Source organism: Gambusia affinis, linkage group LG12, assembly GCF_019740435.1.
Source record: "Gambusia affinis linkage group LG12, SWU_Gaff_1.0, whole genome shotgun sequence".
Lineage (NCBI taxonomy): Eukaryota > Metazoa > Chordata > Actinopteri > Cyprinodontiformes > Poeciliidae > Gambusia > Gambusia affinis.
Window position 1 is genome coordinate 1,964,128 of NC_057879.1, and position 22,708 is coordinate 1,986,835.

Here is a 22,708-nt window from a genome sequence, read left to right on the forward strand (position 1 = left end):
TGTGTTGGTCTATCACATAAAATCCAACAATCCAGTCTGTGGTCTGCAGATGTTTGCAGGGTTCTCTATTACAATGCCTGCATGGATTCTTCAAATAATATTCAAACTCTCATGCTTTAAATTATGAGCACAACTCGCCTTCCTTATTTTGTGACAAACTCTTTTAATTATTTAGCCCTTTCATACTTGCGTTACCTTATAGAATATGTTAATACCTAAAGTTTCTGAACTCACATTTCTGCTCATTTGGTGACGTTTATGCAGCTGCAATAAATAAATAAATAAATAAATAAATAAATAAATAAATAAATAAATAAATAAATAAATCAGATATCTACTAGCTTCTCTTTCTGACTGGCTGGTCATCGCCTGGTCAGACTGAAGCAGCTGTTTAATGTGGTACTCTTACAGGAATGTGCCAGGACCAGACCCTGACGTCCTGGCTTACCCTGGTGATTTGATTCATACCCTCATTCACCAATAAATGGAAATTGGATTTGCACGAGAACGTTCACTATTTTCTCAACAGCTCACACTTTGGTGACATATGATGTCATCGCAAATAGAAATGAAATCGCCTCTACATTGGAGCAAAGTGTCGTGTTAGAATCAGACAGGTGACACAGCGGCGGAAAGAATTTCTGACACTGGGTGGAAAAAGTGGAGATCCGCAGCAGACTGACCGTGAAAGCAGGCGTGAACCACTTTTTAGCACCTCACATTGCCTATTGTGGGAGCACCCCACCGGAGTGATCGATCCCTGCAACCTGTGCGCATGGCACGCATTGGACCGATATTGAGTCGAAGGCGGTGTTGTGGCTATACGGTGACGTCTTAAGGCAGGTCCTGGTCAAACCTACCAATGGTACTAGTCGGTCCTACTCTGCTGGGACTGATCGCAATGAATGGGTTTCGGAGCTCTGCACGGCAAAGGAGCACCCACAGCGCGACGAGGCGGATAAGGGGATGCGGCATCGGAACGCGGGAGCGGTCCATCAGCACCACACACCAGACGAAGAGCGAGGGAACAACGAGCAGAGCCGAGAGCAAGTCGCGCCCGTTTTTAGTCTGCCGCCCCCGCCCTCTTCTCACCACAGAGTCCGCACTCCAACCACCGCCGCTCAGCGCCAGAGCCTCCAGGAGCTCCCGTGTGTGAGCCAGCCCCCTCGGAGACCGGTTCACAGCGGCGACCCGCTGCCGCTGGCGAGCTGCGACAGCAGCCGGCGACCTTCACAGCGAGGCGGCGAACACAGCGCCGGTAAGCCGGTGCACCTGCGGCAGGATCCCATTCCCTGGGCCCCGGACGGCTCGCAGCAACCGCCGCCGCTGCAGTCAGAGAGGGAGGCTGCTTTTCCAAGCTGCCACTGCAGTTTCTCGGAACAAGAAGCGAGCCTTCCTCCAAATCAATCCCATCCTGTAGACTCTCTCCCCCCGCAGCCCTCCCCGCCTTTCCCACCACTTCTGCCGCCGCCACCAATATCTTCCTCCTCCTCTCTGCTCTTTTCCCGAAGATCTGGAAGGGGGGATCATTTCCGAAGGAGCGCCAATAATTACCAACAGGCGAACACCGTGGAACGCTGCAGGGGAGGAGGAGGAGCAGGAGGGCACCAAGACCACAGGCAGTTGTTGCAGCCACAGCAGCAGCAGCACTGTCATTTAGGACTCCAACAGAGGGACCCCTCCCCTGAAGGAAGCCGTGCAAACTCACAAAAAGGGCACTCTTTAGATGCACGCGAGTCAAACGAGGCTAAGAAAGCGTTCGAGTGTCAGATTCAGGATCTGCAGCAGCAACAGATCCCACAATTGCGAGCGCAGCAGCAGCTACTGGTGGGAAGCAGCCTGCCCGTCAACTACTGCGCAAGCGGCTCCGGAGAGCTATGTAGAACTCACCGGGCTCCTCTGCTGCAACAGCAGGAGCGGCAGCAGCTGCTGCAGCATCGGCAGCAGCAGCGGCTGCAGCATCAGCAGCAGCAGCAAGGCGCGCCGGGGCTCCGTCCCCAGCCTTCGCAGCAGCAGCACTGTGATAGAGAACGCAATAAGTGTGGACGGATCGCCGCGGAGGGCGGTCAGGCGCAGTCACACAGCCGCGTAACCCCCCCTGCAACACCGCACGCATACGCGGAGAACTCGTCTGCTTCTGGCAGCCACAGCAGCAAAGACAGCCCCAACTACGGCTCCAGCTATCACCTGTGGCCCGAGAGCCCGCATAAAGGAGAGGACAGGATCCGCATCGACCTCCATAAGGTACAGACCCTCCGCTCCCATCAGCTAATTAACCGATCCTGGCAACAAACAAACTGCTGTTGGCTTTTCATTTAATGACCACGCCTGTCATCTGATTTTGATAGAGCACAATATATTCTGGGTACAGTGAGCGGCGTGCGTGCGTGCGTGCGTTTATGCGATGGGCTTCACATTATTTTCAGCGTCGACAGAAACACACTGATGTAAGTATTTCACACGTGACCCAGCATGTTGTGTGGTATTTTGTTTCATTTGGTTAGGCGAGCACGCGAGCGCACACAAAAGAGCAATGGCGCTGTGTCGCGCGCACACACCTGTTCCGTGTTGCAGACTTGTTTTGGGGGGCCCGCTGACAGGAGCCTAATGAAGCTCCCCGGCAGCCGAATTACAGCGCGTTTGTTGCTCCCGCTGAACAGAGGGGGACCAGAGCGGAGGATGCTCCCGTTCTGCCTTCCCGACACAACACACAGAGGCTAGGTAAACCGACACAGGCCTGTACCTGCAGCAGAGCATGGCCAACTTATTCCACTGACGTTGGATATACAGAATGTTCTGCGTACTGAATATTGTGGTCAAAAGTCTTGATACACTTTCATTTATGGGAAAAAGTGCCCTGTGCGTATTTCATATTTCTGTTGTAATATACTTGCATGTTTCTAATCACCAAATTATTTAATATCAGATAAGGATGACCTGAGTAAAGATGTTGAATAAGAGACCAATGTGAAATGATCAGTTTCTCTGATTTTACATTTCATAGGTATATGTTAGAGTAAAATAAATATTGTTCCTTTTATTCTATGAGCTACTGACAACATGTCTCTGAAATTCCACGCAAAAGATTAGTATTTATTTGCAGAAAATGAGAAATGGTTAAAATAACGAAAAAGATGCAGCACTTTCAGACCTCAAATAATGCAAAGAAAACAAGTTCATATATATATATATATATATATATATATATATATATATATATATATATATATATATATATATATATATATATATATATATATATATATATATATATATATAGAATGTACTTTGTTGATCCCAAAGGGAAATTGCTAATTTGATGATAAGGTACTCCATCTGGTATTAAATAATAATACAAATATGACCATAATAACAATAATAATATATGCGTGTGTGTAAAGAAACAAAGGTTCTATGTGTGATGATATACATTTTACTTTCTGAGATGACTGGCAAGAAATATCAAACTCTTATACAGTATTCAAATTGCATAAAGAGTCAAGTCATATTAATAAAAAAGTCAAATCATGCTTTTGTTAAGAGTAAAGAGAGCTATCCAATTTGGCCTTGCCCCACGTGAAAGTCTTTTCCTTCATTGTTAATTAATTAGTCTTATTTCTTTGAGAAATTATTTTAACCCATATCTGATTCACCAGACCTGCAGAATCAAGAAATTACTTAAATAGAAACTTTATGACTGCATGAAAAACAACAAAAACCAAAATAAAACAACACATTGTGCCTATTTAAAGGTTCAGAATAGAATAGAATAGAATTATTACAATAACAGCAAAGTGACAGGCAATTAAAGCAAATAGATTGGAACAAAGATAGAATATAAAATGCATGAAAGCAGAATAAAGAATAAAAATACTGTACAGTAAGAGCAAAATTTCAGCATACACACCATGTAGTTATAAAAAAAAGTAGAAACCAATCTTAAGTGAATGTGCGACTGAGTTGGTTAATTTAAAAATGTATGAAATGTACATTTCCAGAACAGATTTCCAGGACCAGGAGCCCTTTGGGGCTCCTGCAAACCACAGCAGGAGCCATTATGCAGAAATGAAACATGTAGGCTGGAACCTGGTATAGTGGTAGGACTTCCCAGGAGCGGTCAGCCCACCAAGATCACTCGTAGAGTCACGACTGATCCAGGAGATCACTAAAGAACCCAGAGCTCCAACTAAAGCTACTAATACTGACTAAAAAGAATGCAGAACGTTTACCAAAACACATCTTGATGATCCTTTAGAGTTTTGGGTGTATATTCTGTGAACTGGTGACACAACAGCGTAATTTTTGGAAATTGTAAATCCTCTGAGATCTAACCTTTTAAAAAAGGATATCATCCCGGTAGTTCAACATGGTGGATCGTCTGGGGTTGCTTTGGTGCTTCAGAGGAGAATTTCTGACCATCAATCTTTGGAGCGACTTTGTTATAATTTAGACTTGAATCTGAAGATGTGGATTAATCTAAATGCTCAGAAACCCTTCTGCAAAGAAGAGTGAGTTAAAATTCTTCCACAGCAATGTGAAAATCTAGCAAGGATTGCAAATCCTTAGTAGCAGCTGTAGCACCAAGGGTGGCACAAGCAGGTATTAGGTTTAGAAAGAAAGTACTATTTTACACAGGGCCAGGTTGGTTTGGATAAGCTTCTCTACTCAATTAGATCAGAAACTGATACTGTTCCTACTCAAGCTCTCATCTAACATTCAAATCTGTCCAAATCTGGAACATTCAGGTGAAATATATAAGGGGAGAAATACATTTTCAAAAGTTACCTGAAAAAAAGGTTTTTAGGTTTATTATTAATAATAAGTCCTTTTCCTTCTAAACAACTGCACCTATCAGAAGAGTAGTTTATTTAGATTTAAATCTATTTATTTTCACTTCTTAGCCTTTGTTAAAGTCCCCTTTACTGGTCTGCTCAAAGTTTGTCTAGAAACTGAATTTTTAGATTGTTTAAACTTGATTAAAATGACCAGAAAGACATGCTTAGAATATATCACTAAGTGTGTAGCAAACCTATATTATGAGCTACATTACTTTGTATTGAATTCCTAAAAAATATTCACTTTTAGGTGACAATTGAATTTATTGAAATGAACCATCAGTATCCTAATTGGCTTAGAACAAAATGACCAGCGTTGGGTAGAGTAGCCAAAAATTGTAATAAAGTATGAGCAACATTAAAAAGTAGCCATCTAAGAAATTCTTCAAGTTAAAAAATATTTAATGAAAAATCTAACTGTTTAATACTTAAAAATGATGTCATCAGACAAAAATATAAAGTTTTGCGCAAAATTTGCTACTTTAAACACTAGAGTGGAAACATAACAAATTTAGGCAAGAAAAACACTTTCCTAAATATTTTTTTTCTATGTAAACATATAAAACACACTCGCACGCCCACACCCTCACACACACGCACACACACCCCTGCACACGCACCCACGCGCACGCACATACACATGTAATGAATCCAATAACAGTATATATTGATCTCCAAGTTGCACAAAAGCTCAGTAGATACAAAATAACATTAGCACAAAGCTTGTGTACAAAACGAGATATCTCACTTCAACTGAAACTGTAGGTGTGTGTCTGTGTCTCATGCAATTTTGATTAAAACAGGCTTGTACTTCACTTAGTGAAGTTACTCACAGCATAGGGTATCCATTAATTTTGATCAAGTAGGAGTAGTGATATTTTCACAGTAATTTTACTCAAGTAAAAGTAAAAAGTGGAGTGCAGTAAAACTAAACCTACAAGTAATTTTTTTTTCTTCACAAAAAGTTACTCCAGGAAATGTAGCTGACTTATTGTGACAAGTTCTAATCCACATATGAAGGTGAGACAGCATGTCTTAATTAGAACAGATTGATGTTAAAGGGGCAATCTTATATATTTTCCTGGCAAATAGTGCCATTTTATAGCACAATCCGGTATCTATGTTACCTTCAGTTATAAAAATCCTGTAAATATCAAATGTGACTTTAAAGAAATTTGACTTTGCATATTAATACATTGAAATTGGGCTTCTGTCTCTTTAAAAACTCCTGATCTTTCTGAAGCTCCACCTTAATTAAGTCATCACAAAACAGCTCACACCAGTTGAAACATCAGTTCTTGCCAAAGATATCAAAAAATATTTGCTTTGTTTCATGCAAGAAACTTCTGTTGTGGAAAATATGTGCTCTCTGTACAGCGCTATTCAAAATGGCAGCTACTGTCAAATATTTTTAACATTTTAGATGCATGTCAGTCAATTAGAAAATCATCTAAAAGTTCATTTGTAAAAGTTGTTGAATTCAAAGGGTGAAACTCAGTTTTTAGATTTTAAAAATTGGGACTGCTCTTTGAGTTGGAAGCTCTGAGGCTTGGAAACTGCCTCAGTTTCCACGCTTAGAGGAGGAGCTGGGTCTGGAAGGCAGGGCTAAGTCCACCCTTTTATTCGCACAGCTAATGGTTTCCATGGGAGTCTAAAGGATTTCTTAAAGATTCATCAAAGAATCAAGGCAACACATGTTTTTAATGAGGAAATAACATTATATTATGATGTGAAGCTCAAAAAAGTTGAGTTTACGTAATACTGCCCCTTTAATTGAAAACACAAATAACAGATAAAGTAAATAAAAGTGCAGAATTGTTAAGTGTCTGATCTATACAGCAGTGTAGCATTTGAGCATTAGCAGCCTGGTGGTTCTAGCTTGGAACATATCTCTAGACACGTTAGGACTACAACAACCCTGCCAATAAAAAACACCAATCTCAGTTATGTAGCTGCTGCCTTTAATTTAACTAACAATGACAAGAATTACAATGAGTCTCCTGAAACCTGATTCTCAAGAGCTAATACGGGAATAAAAGTTATGTCCTTAAACAATTTGAGCACAGTTAGAGGGCATAAGAAGCGTCCGAGACAAATGAACTGCTGTGTCGTTCAGAAACAGGAAAATAATACATGACTAAAGATCTGCATCATCCTTCAGGTGCTCTATCCAGGGTGGTAAGATTCCAGGGACGGGGCCTTTGATGCGCAACCAGTGAAGGTGCAGATGTGATATTTTAGGACTGGAAGTAGCAAATTCAAATAGCCAAACATTTGGGAATTACATTTTAACCTTCGAAAGCCTTTTTGTTAAACAAAAGCCTTTGAAAGCCTTTAGTTTGGGGTTGTTTATAATTTAAAACCGGCATTTTTGCTAGGTCTTATGTGTACAAAAAATAAAAAAACAGTTAATCTCTTGATATCCTTTTTCATTATGATGGCTGTCAAATTTGATATTAACCATTTTCATAGGGCTTTGGAGTTAGCTTGAATAGAAATGGGGTTTGTTCCAAACTCAGCAAGAACATTTCAGGCAAATGACTGAGTGACAGGAAGGTTCCAACCAGAGGTGGGGGCCAGTCACAATAAGTGCTTAACCCCCAAGTATCAGGTAAAGAAAAAGTAAGGAAAGTACTAACTCAAACTTTGATTATGAAGTCTTGGACAAGTTTGACCTCAGGCTGCATGTGACCTGTTGTGAATTGAATGGCAGTTAAACGGCTAGTTACAAATGCAAAACAAATAATGGGCAAATTGATCCATATTCAAAATAACTAGATTTCATTCTAAAACTATACATATAATTATCAAAATTATTTTTACTATTTACTTCACAGTTTACTCCCTCAGAGCATCAGTAAATGTTAATAAATTTAAAAGTATGATTAAATGCAGTTGTGATCAGTTTAGCGACACAAATCCCACTTCTCTATGTAGCTGCTGTCCTGAAAAAGCCGAATATGTTTTACAAGATTGTGCTTGTGGGGCGGTGACTGTAGTCACCTTCAGTCACAGCCGTACAGTTACCTGAAGAAGACTGAAAAGAAGTTGTGAATACTGTCTTCTCATCACTTTTATTGTTACTACTGTAAACATGGAGTTCAAAACCAGAAAAGAAAAACAAAAGGAAAAGCCAACATTAACTATTCATTGGTTTCTATTTTTGCTTTGGCTTATCAATCATTGTGCATGTTTAACTGTGGAAAGTTAGTTGTTTAGCCTGCAGGTATCAATTCCCCAGATTTATTTGATTTTGATCAAGTTATAATTTGTGCCAGAAAGAGGAAAAAAAATTATGCCAATTCTTTATCTGTTGTGTTAAACCTGGATTTAAGATGTAAAACTATAAGAAGGCTGGGAGTTAATACAGTTAACCTCAACTGATTTAATAAACTTAAGTGACACTTTGTGAAATATGTTGGATCCTCTGAATATCTATAGGTTTAAACAGGAAATCTATGTAATGGAAATAATTTGTCTTGTTAAAAAGGTGTTTTCTGCTGGTAACCCACCTGTGTGACATGATGGAGAGAAGTGGGGATTTTATTGAATTTTTATAGGGACATTTCCATTATGACTTCAGGGTGCTCTCTATCATAAAGCATTTTGCTCTGAGTCTATCACCCAGCACAACACCTGTGTACTTGTAGCAGCTCTGGCAATAATGTCAATGCGACCACTGACAGCACTCATGACACCGACTCCAGGCTGGCAGTAAAAGCATCGGTCCTTCATTAGTTGCTTCTGTCTGCATTTGAGAAACTACTATAGATGGCCTTTACATTTTCTGCATAAGATGCTCTGTTTGGGTGACTCGGGTGATGTTCCAAGTGTAGCTCTCTATGTTAGCGCTGACAGGGATGACCTCTCCACCACTGTGGGCTTCTTTGCAGTTATCATAGAAAAAAAGAGGAAAAAAATGTTGCAGCAATAAGTGGATCAAATATACATAGCTCTGTTGTATTGTGCCAGGTTACAGCTCCACTGTGACATTCTTTCTGTTTCATGTAAAACATCATGAATTTTCAAGTCAAACAGCTCAATGAGGTCATGAGATATTGGTGCGAAAGTCCAAGTCAAGTGCCAAGTTTTTAATGATATTAACAAGTTAAGTTCAAGATCTTTACATTTGTGATTTGGATGGATGGATAGATGGATGGACACATGATGGGGAGATTGATAATTAAAACTCTATGGGGACAACCTTTGGGAATCATTCTGGAAATTTTTTCTCCACCAGGAAAATAATCTAATTCCATACTTTTCCAAATGTATCTATGCTGTGTGGGAATTCTGTATTAGAAATTAAAATAAACGAAAGAGACATTAAAATGACAAAAACATCCCTGACCAAAATGGAATGAGATATTTAGTAAACAATCATTTGAATTACAGTTAACATTACTATATCAGTGTGCGGCATATTGCATGGAAAAGCACTGCTTTGATGATGTACTGGGAAAGGTGTTAGATTCCAAGTGCTGTGGATTGCTTCACTTCATGTAAATGAACTATTGGGTCATTCAGATGGACTTTCCCAGTCCTTGATGACCAGCATGATGTAGATGCTGGAGGCTGAAATTCCAAAGGAGGACACCGAGTGTTCTGAGTATGTCCTGGTCATCGGACATAGAGAAAAATGAGAAAAATTTGGGTTAATTATGACTGATATCAAAACTTTAATATTCAATAATCACCTTGCAATGTTTTCCTACAACTTTAAAGGCCTCATCTTTTCAATTGTAATTGGAAATAATTAGTGAATTAATGTTAGATTTAAGCAAAATGAAAACTACATTTGAGATAGAGTTGACACCATGAAGGTACTACATGTTTATTACATATCTGTATGCTCAGTCTTGCTGCAGTCGATTATTGATGAATCATCAGAGCCAAGTGACATTATTTTTAGAGAGCCACTGTTTATCTTCTCTGAGTGATCTGGTTGGTGAAACATGGCTAATTACCGATGGAAGCAGACGTAACGATGCTCATTTTTTATCAACAAACTTTCTTTCTGATTTTCCACTGACTGGGTTTTACTTTCTCTCACTTGACATTTTCTCCTGGTACAGTCAAAGTGAAGATTTTATATCATATTACAAGAGGGAAGGAAACAACCAGGTGGCCCTGATGAGGGTGCGTCATCTAAATAAGACCACTGGACAGCTTGTTAACTGCAGCTGTTTGCAGAGGCCCATGCGAACACCCTGATACTGCTCCTGGATTTGGGGGAATAAAAGCCGTATTCTGAAGCTGCTTTCTACCTGTTGCAATATAAAACATTGAGTGTAAATAAATGGATGTTGAAAACACAGCTTAATTTATCTGTTTTCTGTTATTTTAAATTTGTAGATATAAAATAATAGTACATCGAGATACTCATAGTGGAAATATGCATGTGACAATGTCTTAAGCCAACATTTTAATTAGAGATTCACTGCTCAGTCGATCCTCAGCTGGCATAATTGTCCAGTTTCTTTTTATTTTTTTTTAGGTCTGACGTGCTGATTAAAATTTCAGTTTTTTTAGGGACTATTGGATATAACAGAAAAAAACAGAGCTGTAGTTTCTTCAGTAGAGGTTCTAGTTCTAAATCATAAAATAACATAATAAAGAAATAATTTTTAGATCTTTTGCCTCTAAGCATCAAATTATATTTTGCTAACTTCCTCTGGTTTTTAATAAGCTAAGGAAATTTGTATCACAGTACAGGCTGTTGATTTGATACACTGAAAATAGTGAATGTTCCAGTCAGTTTTCAGTATTGGACATGATGATGATGATTTCTGGCAGATTGATTGGTGCACCTCTAATTTTAAAATCACACATGCCATTAGATTCTGTTTTCAAATTTTCCTCTCAGTCTGTTAATTGTATGGGATTTCAGAGGAAGACTTCATTCCGATCTCTAGTTTTTGTGAAGTTTTGACATGCTGATGCACATGGTGTTTAAGAGGAATAATAATTACTATTCAAAATATTATTTCAAATCTGCTGACATAAATGTATCTGATGAGCATTAGCTTGACCATCTGATATTAGCTTCCATGAATACTGAAGCTAGCATTAGTAATTTGAAACATTAGTTTTTCTGTATTTGTTCCTTACTTTAACTCAGACTTATATAACGTTGTCATTATACCTAAATCCAGTATGTTCTATGACAGTGACTGAAACCTTAAGATGATCAAATAGAACCATTTTTACTTTGAACCTTTTTGTTATCTGCTAAAGTGTGACCAGGGCCACCAATGTGATGGAACAACCTGGCATCCTGTAGTAAATGATTTTCTCTGACTTCCTTTTTAACACTTCACTGACACTAAAAATAGATAACATTGAGTTTTTTTGTTTTTTTTTTACCTGTAGTAAGAATTTCCACAATAAAAATTGTTGTCTTATAGCATTTAGCTTTGGTGCCTTTACTGATCAGGGAAAAATTGGATCATTGATTTTCCAACATCTTTCAGAGTGTAAATGCAAACAAGGTATCTTTGGTGAGATGAAATGATCATGTATAATAAAACAGAAAGAACTTGTTTGTAAAGATAAAGGATGGTTAAGTTATGACCTCATTTGAAACACTCAGTAGTTTTAAGGATTCAAATATAATTCAGACAGTGTTCAAATTTGTGAAATCTCTTTAGTGTTGAACAGTTGTGATGCTGTTTCTGAACTTCATATAGAAAGATTTCTTATCTTTTCAAACTAAGCAACTTAAATGAAAAGCTGTCTGCACCCAGAGATGTCTGCACAGCAGGGTGCTAATCATAACTGCGAAATTCTCAGAATCAGCAGGAGGACAAACATAAACTTTCTACACTGCTGATGAGAATCACACTGGCACAGTGATGTTTGTATTATAATTATTGCCTTTGCTTTACAGCTCTTCAGCGTAGAATTGGGACAGTAAATAGGACTATTTATTGTCAAACAGACATTACATAATCCTATTTTAATTTTAAAACCAGAATCAGAAAGTAGAAAATGCTTCAGAAACACATTCTGCCTTTTCCTCAGCTGTGTTGTGCTAAGCATACTGATAGGGTAATACATACTACCTATTGATGAATATTTTCCAGCATCATGATAACATCTCATTGACTTGCCTTTAATCAGGCAGCCTCTGCTCACCCCTCCCTTTTGAAATCTCTTAAACAAAGCACCTGTGACCGAACAAGTCTGACCTAGTGTATAACATTACATTATCCCACTGCACACCTCGAAACTCAATAGCAATAGTCCCTGAATAGATGGCAGTTAGTCAGATATTGTACCTACCTTAGGAACATTACTACTGCCTTTGTGGTATGCTGTGTAAGTACTCTAATACTTCACACTTACTGCCATGGCTGGGGTCCCTCCTCACAGAGGGCACTCTAGGTTATAAAGAGTACTAGATTCATTCTCATCTCACTTATTTTGGGGGAATGTGGTCGAAATAGAAAAATCACAAATAATTATATAGTTTAGTCCAGTTTGCATATACCCTTGACCGTTAATCACTTGGTCAGATTCTGAGAACTGGAGATAATTTAAAGGGGCGATATTACGTAGGATGGATGTTTTGAGATTTATTTAATATTGTGCATCTGCAGAGCTTATTAAAGGAGCTGGTTCTCAGTAAAACACTGGTAAAAACATTGTTAAAGGATTAATAGAGGATATAAAGCTTTATACCATGAGCTTTATATCACACGGTAATCATTTTGAGCATGCCTAATCACGCTTCTAAACAAAACTCTGTCTACTTCCACAAAACTCCTCCTTGGAACTGCAGATTGCAGCTGAGCTCCCGCCTCACAGAGCATCACTCCTCCCACCGTCTCTCTCTGCTCCTACAGACTAGCAGCATTAGCAATTAGCAAACACCTGCACAACAAAAACAAAATCTTACCAAGTAGTTTTGGCCTAGTTTCTAGTGCAAATATCTTAGTACACTTGAGATAAGACAGAACTAACATAAAAGTAACTTTGTAGATAGCTTTAGAAGCTTGTTTTAAATAAATAATTCCTTAATACTAATGAAGAAGTACTTGTTCCATTGGCAGATTATTTCATTTATAGGAAGGCATTTTTCCCATAAGTAAAATGATCTGTCAATGGAACAAGTGTGCATATTTTGCTGAAAAGTTACTTTTAAGTTAGTTTATCTTATTCCAAGTGTAATAAGATATTTGCACCAGAAACTAGACCAAAATTACTACTAAAAAAAGTTTTAAAAACATTAAATCTAGTGTTTTTACTTTTTTTCCCCCCACCAGGGGGTCTTTTGTGGGTTCTAGTGTCCCTTATTTGGAAGTAGGCTGACAGGAAGGGGGGAAGACATGCGACAAACGTCGGCTGGGTCCGGGATCGAACCTGCGACCGCTGCGTTGAGGACTGAAGGCCTCCAAATGTGGGTCGTGCTATCCCCTACGCCACCACAGCACGCCCAGCTTTAGTGTTTTTGCAGTGTGGTGCAACTGTGCATCTTCTGAACTCATCAGGAACAACTTCTTGATTCAATGCTCCTAAGAACAGTTGTAAACGGTTGCATCATGGAGGAGCATTGTTGTGATGTTATACTGAAGGCAGAATGCCAGACAGAGCAGGAGCTTCTTAAAGAGACAGAGGCCAATTTCAAGTCAAATTTCTTTTAAGTCAAATTTGATTATTTATCTGTACCATTTTTATAACAACTAAATTTAGCATAGTTACTTAATTGTGCTTTAAAATGTTCCTAGAAGATATGCAATACTACCCCTTTCAGTGCATGAAAAAGTTGAGGAAAATCTACAGACAACATTTTTTATATTTGTTAGAGCAATATCTGTCATGTTTCACCTTTCTGAAATAGGACATTTTTATTGTTCAGTTAAATATGTTGCGCTTCCATGAACATGTTTGTCCAGCTCTGTGTCTGTTTCATAGACATCACAGCAACATTCACATGAAAAAGAGCAGGCAACAGTTGAGCCCAAAATAATTCATACCTTTGACAGAATTAGGTTCAAAATTAAGGGCGAAAATAATTTCCAACACAACATTTTTAATAAAATACAAAATATAACAATAACAGCAAAAAAACAGCCTAGAATAATTAAAAACATATGATACTCCTTTCACTTTGATTTATAATCTTTTGATAGATGCCATTCTCATTTAATATCAGAGTGAAATAAGTTTTCATCTAAATCTCCAGCAATATGAATAATTTTGAGCTGCCCTGGGCTGTCGTCCCCCAAACCCTATCTTACCTTCTTGGCTGCTTCCAGCATTCCATTCTGATTGCATGCGGTCCGCCTGCTCACCCTGCCAGCTATACGGTGTTAAAGTAAACTTGATCCATTATCCCACATCAGCTTCTTTTTCACTCTTTGATCCAGATCAGGAACCTGCAGGTGAATTCTGTCTGCTCTATCAGCGGCCATTGGTCCCAGTGGACACCCTGACCGCTCCGTGGACATGCGATCCCATGGAGCACGATATATAATTCAATAAGTGTTCTGACACCATGTTATCTTTTAGATTGTGTAATAAGTTTTTTCTTTTTTTTTACTCACTCGGTGCAGCAGTGAGCTTTAGTCATCCATGATCCTTTTACAGGTCCACTGATCTCCCATTCATGAGCCTCTGAAGGTCCTGAGCACACTGGAAACACCTCACTAGTTCTTGGTTCCTGCAGTCATTGGTTGTTCTTCCTGGTCATCTGCTTAGTTCCTTAGTCTCCATGAGGCTGATTGTTTTCTACTGTAACCCCTGAGGCCTTCACAGAACAGCTGCATTTTAGACCTTACTACTTTCAAATTGGTACACTGGATTTTATTTCGGTGCATCAGAATTAAAGGAGCTGGGTTCAAATGTGTGCCACAGCTTTCAGATTTTTCTTTGCAGAATTGAAAAATTGTTGGCCTTCCAGGTCATAATTGTGTGGCCCCTTGATATTTGTAGAGGTCAGGGGCCACAGCCAGCCGCAAAGAGTGCCAATTTTACAGTTATAATTATAATTTGTTTGTCACTGTATACATTTACAATGAGATTAAAACCAGCTCCAAAACAGTGCAAACAATGTGGGAAATATATACTTTATAAACCTAAATCTGGTGATATTTACAATATTAAATCAGTTCAATTTATATATACACATGAGGTTCTACTTTTATTACTACTTTTTAAAGTACTTTTAACAGTTCAAACTCCAAATATACCATTAACAGCAGAAACCACAGAAGCTAACTTATGTCTGCCAATCAGCTTCATGGAAGATAAATGGCACTTCTGGAATTTGCTGCTTTGTAAGTGCCAACTAATGTTGTGTCAAGTAGCATTGTGCCCAGGTATGTCAGCTGCCCAAGGAAAAAAAAAGGCAAATAGCTGGATGTTCCATATATAATTTGGACTTCCATTCCTCAGAAAAATCTGCAAATATAGAACTGCAAGTAGTTGAGGGTCCACTGTGATTAGTTTTCATCTCTCACAAAAAAAATCACAGTAAAATACATGAAGTGTGGGATTGTAATGTATGTGAAAAAGTTCAATGGTCAATAAACTAACATCAACTAAAAATAAAATCGGATTAATCGCACTCTGGCACTGTGATTAATGACAATTAATCACTATATTTAACTTTGTAACCCTGAAATATAAATATGCACACAGTTGTGCTTCTTACAGCAATGGTGCCCTAGTTAAGCCCTTCCTCCTGCCACTTTCTAACCAATAAAAATGCAAGAAATTATCTGATTTATTTGTAGCATAAAGCAGATAATGTGGTCTGTCAGTATTCAACAGCAACTAATGGAAACTTACTTCATCACAGATGGATACAAGCAGTAGAAAACATGTTCAGACTGACAGTTAAGATACATTTTATCTCTAGTTCCTGGGTGCTCCACCCCTTCCTGATGTTTTCCAGGTTTTTATATTCATGAATGTTTAAAGGAAGTCATGTTGTATTAAATGTTCATTTACAAACATTCCTCTCTAATCATTCTCTATGGAACTTGTGTGACGAGGTGACAGTCTTTGGTCCTCAACCAGCTGAGTGACCACCATAACTCCTGCATGAGAAATGTAGCGTTACTACATGTAGAAGTGAACATGCAGGCTGGTGATGCAACACAAGAAAGTTGAAAAATGTTCAACTTTTGTTGCTGACTGCTGCCACAGAAAATTTGCTGCTGTTTGTCACTCATAGTGCGTCTGTCCCACAATGGAATGCTGTGAACGAGGTAACCCTCAGTGGGAGAGTCTTTTAGGTCATAATAGGTAGTTTGATTAATCTGTGCTTTGTAATATTAACGTGTTAAAATTTTCAAACTAATGTGTTAACACATTAATATTGTCAGCTCTCATTTAAACAGAAATGTATGTCTTTAGACCTGTTTCCAGGTGGTTCACCTGAAACATGGGAGAGTTTTTAAGATATTACTTTACATAAGGTAGAAAAAAACATCTTCTGTTTCTTAATTTGTCAGTTTGCTGCTTTATTGTTCTTGATCCACCCAAATCTTCTTTGATTGCATGTGCAGTTTTCCTTTCACTGAGATAATGTATTTTATCAGGATATTTTCTGTTTTTTCAGCTGGGCAATTTAAGGGAAATACCGAGATAATTTGCTTGTTGGCTCGCTGTAAAAAAATGGACTTCATCCGATCAGTAGCGTGTTTGTGTTGGCTGAGATAATGTTGAATGCTGTAGCTTGGAACAATTGATGCAGACAGATCTGCTTATGGCCTAATTGACTTGTGGGTTTGTGCCAGCAGTAACATTATGCTGATTTAAACTTTCTATCGGTCATCTCTGTGCTGTTGTTACACGGGCCTCCGTTTGTTTTTCTCTCATTAGGCGTCCTTGTTTCCATTGACTTCTGCACTGGAGTCTGTGAGCACAGCCAACACCTTCAAAGTAAACACATCTCACTGAACAATTAAATGTCAGAGCCCGGGTAGATCCCCAGCTCACATCCCCTGTATGTGACGAAGGAGTGGCCTTGCTGCAGATGCCTGATAAAGGCTAAGGTCTTTCCAGCCTGGAAGGTGCAGGAGTGTTTTGTTTTGCTGCAGCTGACGGCACACATGGATAGTAAGTATATGAACCTGAAGCTCTTTTGATAACCACTTGCTGTTCTGCTTGTTTTATTGTCTGCTGTTTGAAGAGCTACTCTGCACTCTTCTGAAATAGACTTGTGTTACCGTGTGTGTTGCCATGGAGAGATCAGGTTGGTGTTGTGTAGCAGTGTGTCTCCAGGGTGTTGAGCTTGGTCCGAAAATCATGTGCAGGAGATTATCTTTAGGATTTAGACTTTTATACATGTTTATGGTAGTGGGTGTTTAACTCGCACACTCCTGATCCACATTAGGATTCAAGTTTGAGCTTCAACATGCAAAGGGAAGCAAAAATAGCAGAAAACCAAACAGAGTGAGTCATTCAGTTTGGTTAAGTTGACTTAAATAGACCTCATGCACAACACGTCATTTCAAGATACAAGAAAAACGAGATCTAGACATTTATTCAGATCAGTCCAGTTATATAGACAGACATGTCAGTGTTTTCACACCCAATAGTATGGTGTGTTCTCCTTGTTACTGAACAGTGTCAAACCAACCAAATCCTTTGAGTAACCTGTTCCTCCCTTTGCCTGTGGTGGCGCTGGAACAAGAACCACAGAGGGAAATGACACAGATTCTGAACAAGACACTAAGGGCAATTTCCTCCTTCACAAAATGTAAACAAAAATGGAGTGACATCAGATTTTAGTGGTTGAAGAATTTCTCTTTTGTCTTTAGCAAAAGTGCCAGAAAAACCCTCTTCAACAAAATGGCTCAGTGTGAGCCATTTTCCTTGCTGAAGCTAGACCCACATGTTTTGTTTTGGTATTTACCCAGAATACTGAGCGCTGTAGTGCGCTTCGCGCTTTTGGAGCAGTCTCTGATCCGCTTGGCGTTCATGTATGCATGTGCAGTATGTGCAGTGCATGTATGCACTCAAACCAGATGTTTATCAGTCGATCAGAGGTCAATGGCTATTTGCTAAAGAAATCACTGTAGAAAACAAAACAACTACTGGCTGGTGGAAATGTTGCTTCAATAAGATTCATGTCGGGACATTGAGTTGGTCACTCCAAAATCTTCATTATGACTTGCTGGTCTGTTGTGGATCATTGTCCTGCTGCAGAAGCCAAGTTGGTTTCAGTTGAGGTAATGAACAGATGGCCGGACGTTCTCCTTCAGGATGAATCCATGGTTCCATTTATCACAGCAAGTCTCCCCAGTCCTGCAGCAGCAGGACAGTCACAGTTCATCATACTGCCACCACCATGCCTTACTATAGGTATGATGGTCTTTCTCTGAAATGCAGTGTGACTTTTACACCAGATGTAACAAGACACACACCTTTTAAAGAGTTAAGATTTTGTCTCATCAGTCCACAGAATGTTTTCCTAGAAGTGTTGAGGATCATCAAGTTGTTCTGAAAAAATTGAGATGAGCCTTAAAGTTCTTTGTTTCTCAGGAGTGTTTTTTGTCTTGGAACTCTGCCATGCAGTCTCTTTCTAATGGTGGAGACATGACCTCTGACCTTAACTGAGGCAAGTGAGGTCAGCAGTTATTTGGGGTCTTTTGTGATCTCTTGGATGAGTCATCACTGTGGGTTTTGGGAGTCAGTTGAGGTGGTATTTTGGCTGCATCAAAATTTAGTTTAAAAGTAGTTTTAAAATAATTTGCAGGCTCTTCCATCTTGTTTTTTGCTTTTAAATGTTGGAGCTCAGCCTACTACCTGGTTACAAACTACCAAGATGAAATGTGAACACCTGTAGTTTCTTTCCTCACCTTGAGCGTTTGATGATGAGTGTTTCACTCACAGGGGTAGGGCGGTGCCCTCACACACACTAATATTACCTCATGGGTTCAGGCAGTGCTCCACCTGGCTGATGTGCTTGCACAAGTTGAGGTGTATTAAATTACTTACTTTCCATCTGAACACAAAGAGTGGAAAGAGACCATGATGGGGGTTTCCTCAGCTGTCCAACCTGCTGACTTGCAGTCACAGCATATGTTCTCACTCTAGTAGTTTGTGGAATTTTTAGCTCAATTCTCTGACCTTTAGTAATGTTTCACTTTTCTAATTTGCATTGTAGCTAACATTGTAATCTTTCCTAACCTCTGTAGTACACCAAGTTTCCCACCACAGCTCTTAGCTTAATAAACGACCACCTTTTATTTATATGGTAATTCCTGCGAGACGGTGCCAGTAGATGTCGGGCATATAATGTATGACCACAATGCATATGCTTTATGGCTAATTAGGTTATTGATCTGAGGTTGCTTCTGCGTTGGGGCACAATCACAACACAAAGAGCATGAGAGAATGAATAATGGTGGCTGCACGAATATCTTTGTCGTTCATTGCTGAGCTGTGTGTAGGTGTGCACACATGCCACTTAAAACATTGTTGTTTGCAGCTGAGTGGCTGATTCTATTCAGCACCGTCTGCTCAATGGCTTAACATGCTTGTAAAAAAAAAACAGGAAGATGTGGAATCATAGTTTAGGCACACAACGCTTTGCTCGCTGCCTGAACATGTTTCCAAACCTGAACATTCAGGTTTGGAAAGCTTGACTCATTTTTGAGTTATTGCACAGAGCATCTGCTTTGCATGTACTGTATGAATAAGACATTTAGTCCTAGAGATCAGGAATGCACCAATCAGGATCTTTTCTTCCTGATACTGCTCAGTGTCAATGAAGATTAGACTTTTGCCAAAAGAAAGAGTAACAGTCCTATATTCTGTTAGAGTCAATAAAGGCAATGTCACATAAGGGATAATTCACTTCAATTAAGCTTATTTATATAGCAGCATTTCACAACAAATGTCATACATGCACATAGCCAAACTAGCTACTCAAACTTGCTAGTATCCACTTGAATTGTGGGAAATGATATGTATTTACCATTTGAAATGTAGACTATGGGATCTCAACTGAATACTGAATACAGTGTGTTCAGGTACGTGGCGGCCTTAAGGAAACCCAGGATATTAATTGGGTAATTGACTCCATATAAAAACTGAAGCTTTATAGTGTGTAAAATAAATGATTAATGCTCCCTTTTAAATGTATATGAAGCTGCAATCCCAATCTACTAGATATTTAAGGTGAAGAGTGCGAGTGAAAGAGTAGGATGATTGTTGTGTGGGTGTCTTTACACGGTGAATCTCACCACATTTCTCCTGCAGTCTAATCTTCTCTGACAAAACAATGCAATTGAAACTAAAATCTTCCTTGTGTGATTATTATGACATTTATTTCATTGCTGGTCTCGCATCAGTCTGTCAAATAGTTTACAAAAGACCCCGTTTTCCATGCCAGTCCTGGATAACACTTTAAAAAGTTGTGACTTCTCACGCTTCCTCATTTTTCTGCTGCTTCCTTTTAAGACTCAGTGCAAAGCTGCTGCCTCACTGTTCTTTACCTTGGCCTGTAAACGTGTTATGAAGATCTAAACATGAAGCATTCTTTGTGCAACATAAAGTCCTTTCACATTTTTGAAATATGGATTGAATTGTCATCCGTGCAGAAAGAATGTTTGCATACAGTACTGTGAAAAATATTTCTCCTGACAGATTTTTTTATTATTATTTTGGACTGTTTGTAACACCTGACTGATCATAATTTTAGTACTACACAAAGATACACTGAGTAAATGTTGGTGGGTTTTTGACGATGAACAGACTGTTAAAGGTCATACCAAAGGACCTTCAAGTCCCTGAAATCTCTAATTTTGTGTTTGTATTTTCTTTATCCAGTCAGAGACAGACTTTCTGAAAGGACAGCAGTCTGTGTCATCTGGCCGAGTCTGAACTGTTTCATAAAAACACTGCCGTAAAAAGTGCTAAACTACTAGGTTTTTCTCTAGCTGTGAAAATAATAGAAAAAAACAAGGGAGTGTGTCTTAGTTGGCTTTTGCTATGTGGAATGTAAATTACAGCCCACACCTGAATAACCTCTCACCATGTAGAAATTACAAAATTGAAGAAATAGATTTAAAATGTAAATAGTTTGAGCATCTGGTGACATTTTTAGGCTTTTGGTGACAGATTTAATAATATATATTAGCAGTGACGTGCAGTGACGTGCAAAGCTGGTGAGGCACTGACTTAATCATAATCAGATATATAAATGTAGACCACCTGCATGTTATTGATTACTTAAGGAAATTTCGTGCATGTGGACTACGCTGGAGGGCAAAAAGACAATTCTTTTACATGCCATCCATAGTTGCGCTCCCGCAGTATAATAATTCCATTAACTCAATGAAACCTGGAAATTTAGACATTAATTTCGTGCTATGCTCCACAGCAAAGGGAAAACCTGTTGAAGCACAACTAAAAACCACGTTGTGATTATTAATAAGTGATTGCTGTGGTACAAGGAGAAAACTAAATATATCACTGCACTTAACTTTACTGTATGGCTAGCTCGCTCTTACTTACTCTGCAATTGTGGAGTCACAATGTCTGGGATGATGAGCGCCCCCTGCCATGAGGCAAGAGAACTGCCTGTCTCACCTCAAATCTGTTCTCTGCCGTTTCTGATCGCTCCTCAGCACACAAAACAAGTTACACACACTGTTGGTGACAACACTGTACAGTATATACATAAGCTAAATGATGAAAAATCAGTTCATATATGAAATGTTTTTAACCATTTTATTGGCCATTTTATCCTCCTCCTCTATAGACAGGAGGAGGATGCTCCCATAGAATGGCAGCCAGTGCAGTTAGCGAGGCGCTGCGCAATCCCAGGTGAGGCTCAACTCGCTGCTGCTTTACCAGCTTTGCTTCTGAGTGTTTGAATGGGAAAATGGGAAAATGCGAAAATTAAGCGATTTTGAAGAAAGAATAATCACAATTGGTTAAGCTAAGTAAAAAATAAATACCATACAGTAAAAACCACACGGTGAAAATAGCAATATGAATTATTTTACCTTATTTTTCCATTATGACAGGTGACTTGCTTCCCCTGACCGTACGTCACTATATATTAGAGGTCACAAGGCTTTGTGGATTTAATCTTACATCAAAAGATATATCTATCAGGGGCGTGCTATGGTGGTGTAGGGGATAGCGCAACCCACATTTGGGGGCCTTGAGTCCTTGACGCGGCCGTCGCGGGTTCGATTCCCGGACCCGACTGACATTTGCCGCATGTCTTCCCCTATCTCCTTCCCCCTTTCCTGTCAGCCTACTGTCATATAAAGGACTCTAGAGCCCACAAAAGATGCTCAAAAAAAAAAAGATATATCTATCTATCTTGTGCACCCGTTATATCTACAGGCGCACAAGACAATGTGCACCTGCAATATCTACATTGGGTACTGCTAAACAGCACATAGTAACCTCACATGTGTCTGGTGATGCTAAATTCTAGTTAGAAATCGTAACAGAGACTGGTCAAAGCTTCAGATTGAAGACGTGTTGGAATACTTCACCTTTCTTCCTGCCCCAGTGCATTCCTCCGGTTTGTGATTCTGGTCTCTGTAATGTTTGAAACTGCATTTGTCTCAATTCCTGTACAGCGGTTCCAGCCTCCATCATCAGGCTAAAGGTTTTCTCCTTAATGGATGAGCGAGGCTCTGTTTCAGATCCCTGTTTGTCATTACAATTTCCTCTTTAACCCCTTCAAAAGCTGGGCTCGCTTCACCAGCTGTCTGGTTCCTTTTTCTTTGAGAGTCCATTTTCAATCACTTTTCTTCTCCCTAGCCACCTCTTCTTCTCTGACAGACTGGAAAAAAGCCTTTTAAATAGAATCAATTTATGCCAAAAGGCCCCAAGGATATTAGACTCTTAATTTCATAAGTAAAAAAGTAAAAAGTATAAAGAAAAAAAGG

At 39.2% G+C, this 22,708-nt stretch overlaps 1 protein-coding gene across 2 annotated transcripts in view; it reads left to right on the forward strand.

Annotated features, from left to right (window-relative positions):
- Positions 1-649: 649 nt before the first annotated feature.
- Positions 650-22,708, forward strand: part of kcnn1a (potassium intermediate/small conductance calcium-activated channel, subfamily N, member 1a) — a 92,206-nt gene continuing 70,147 nt past the window's right edge. For both annotated transcript variants that reach the window (XM_044132983.1, XM_044132984.1), the window contains exon 1: positions 650-2,244. In XM_044132983.1, coding sequence (XP_043988918.1) covers positions 967-2,244 — 1,278 coding nt within the window. In that variant the 5' untranslated portion in view covers positions 650-966. The remainder of the gene's footprint in view (positions 2,245-22,708) is intronic.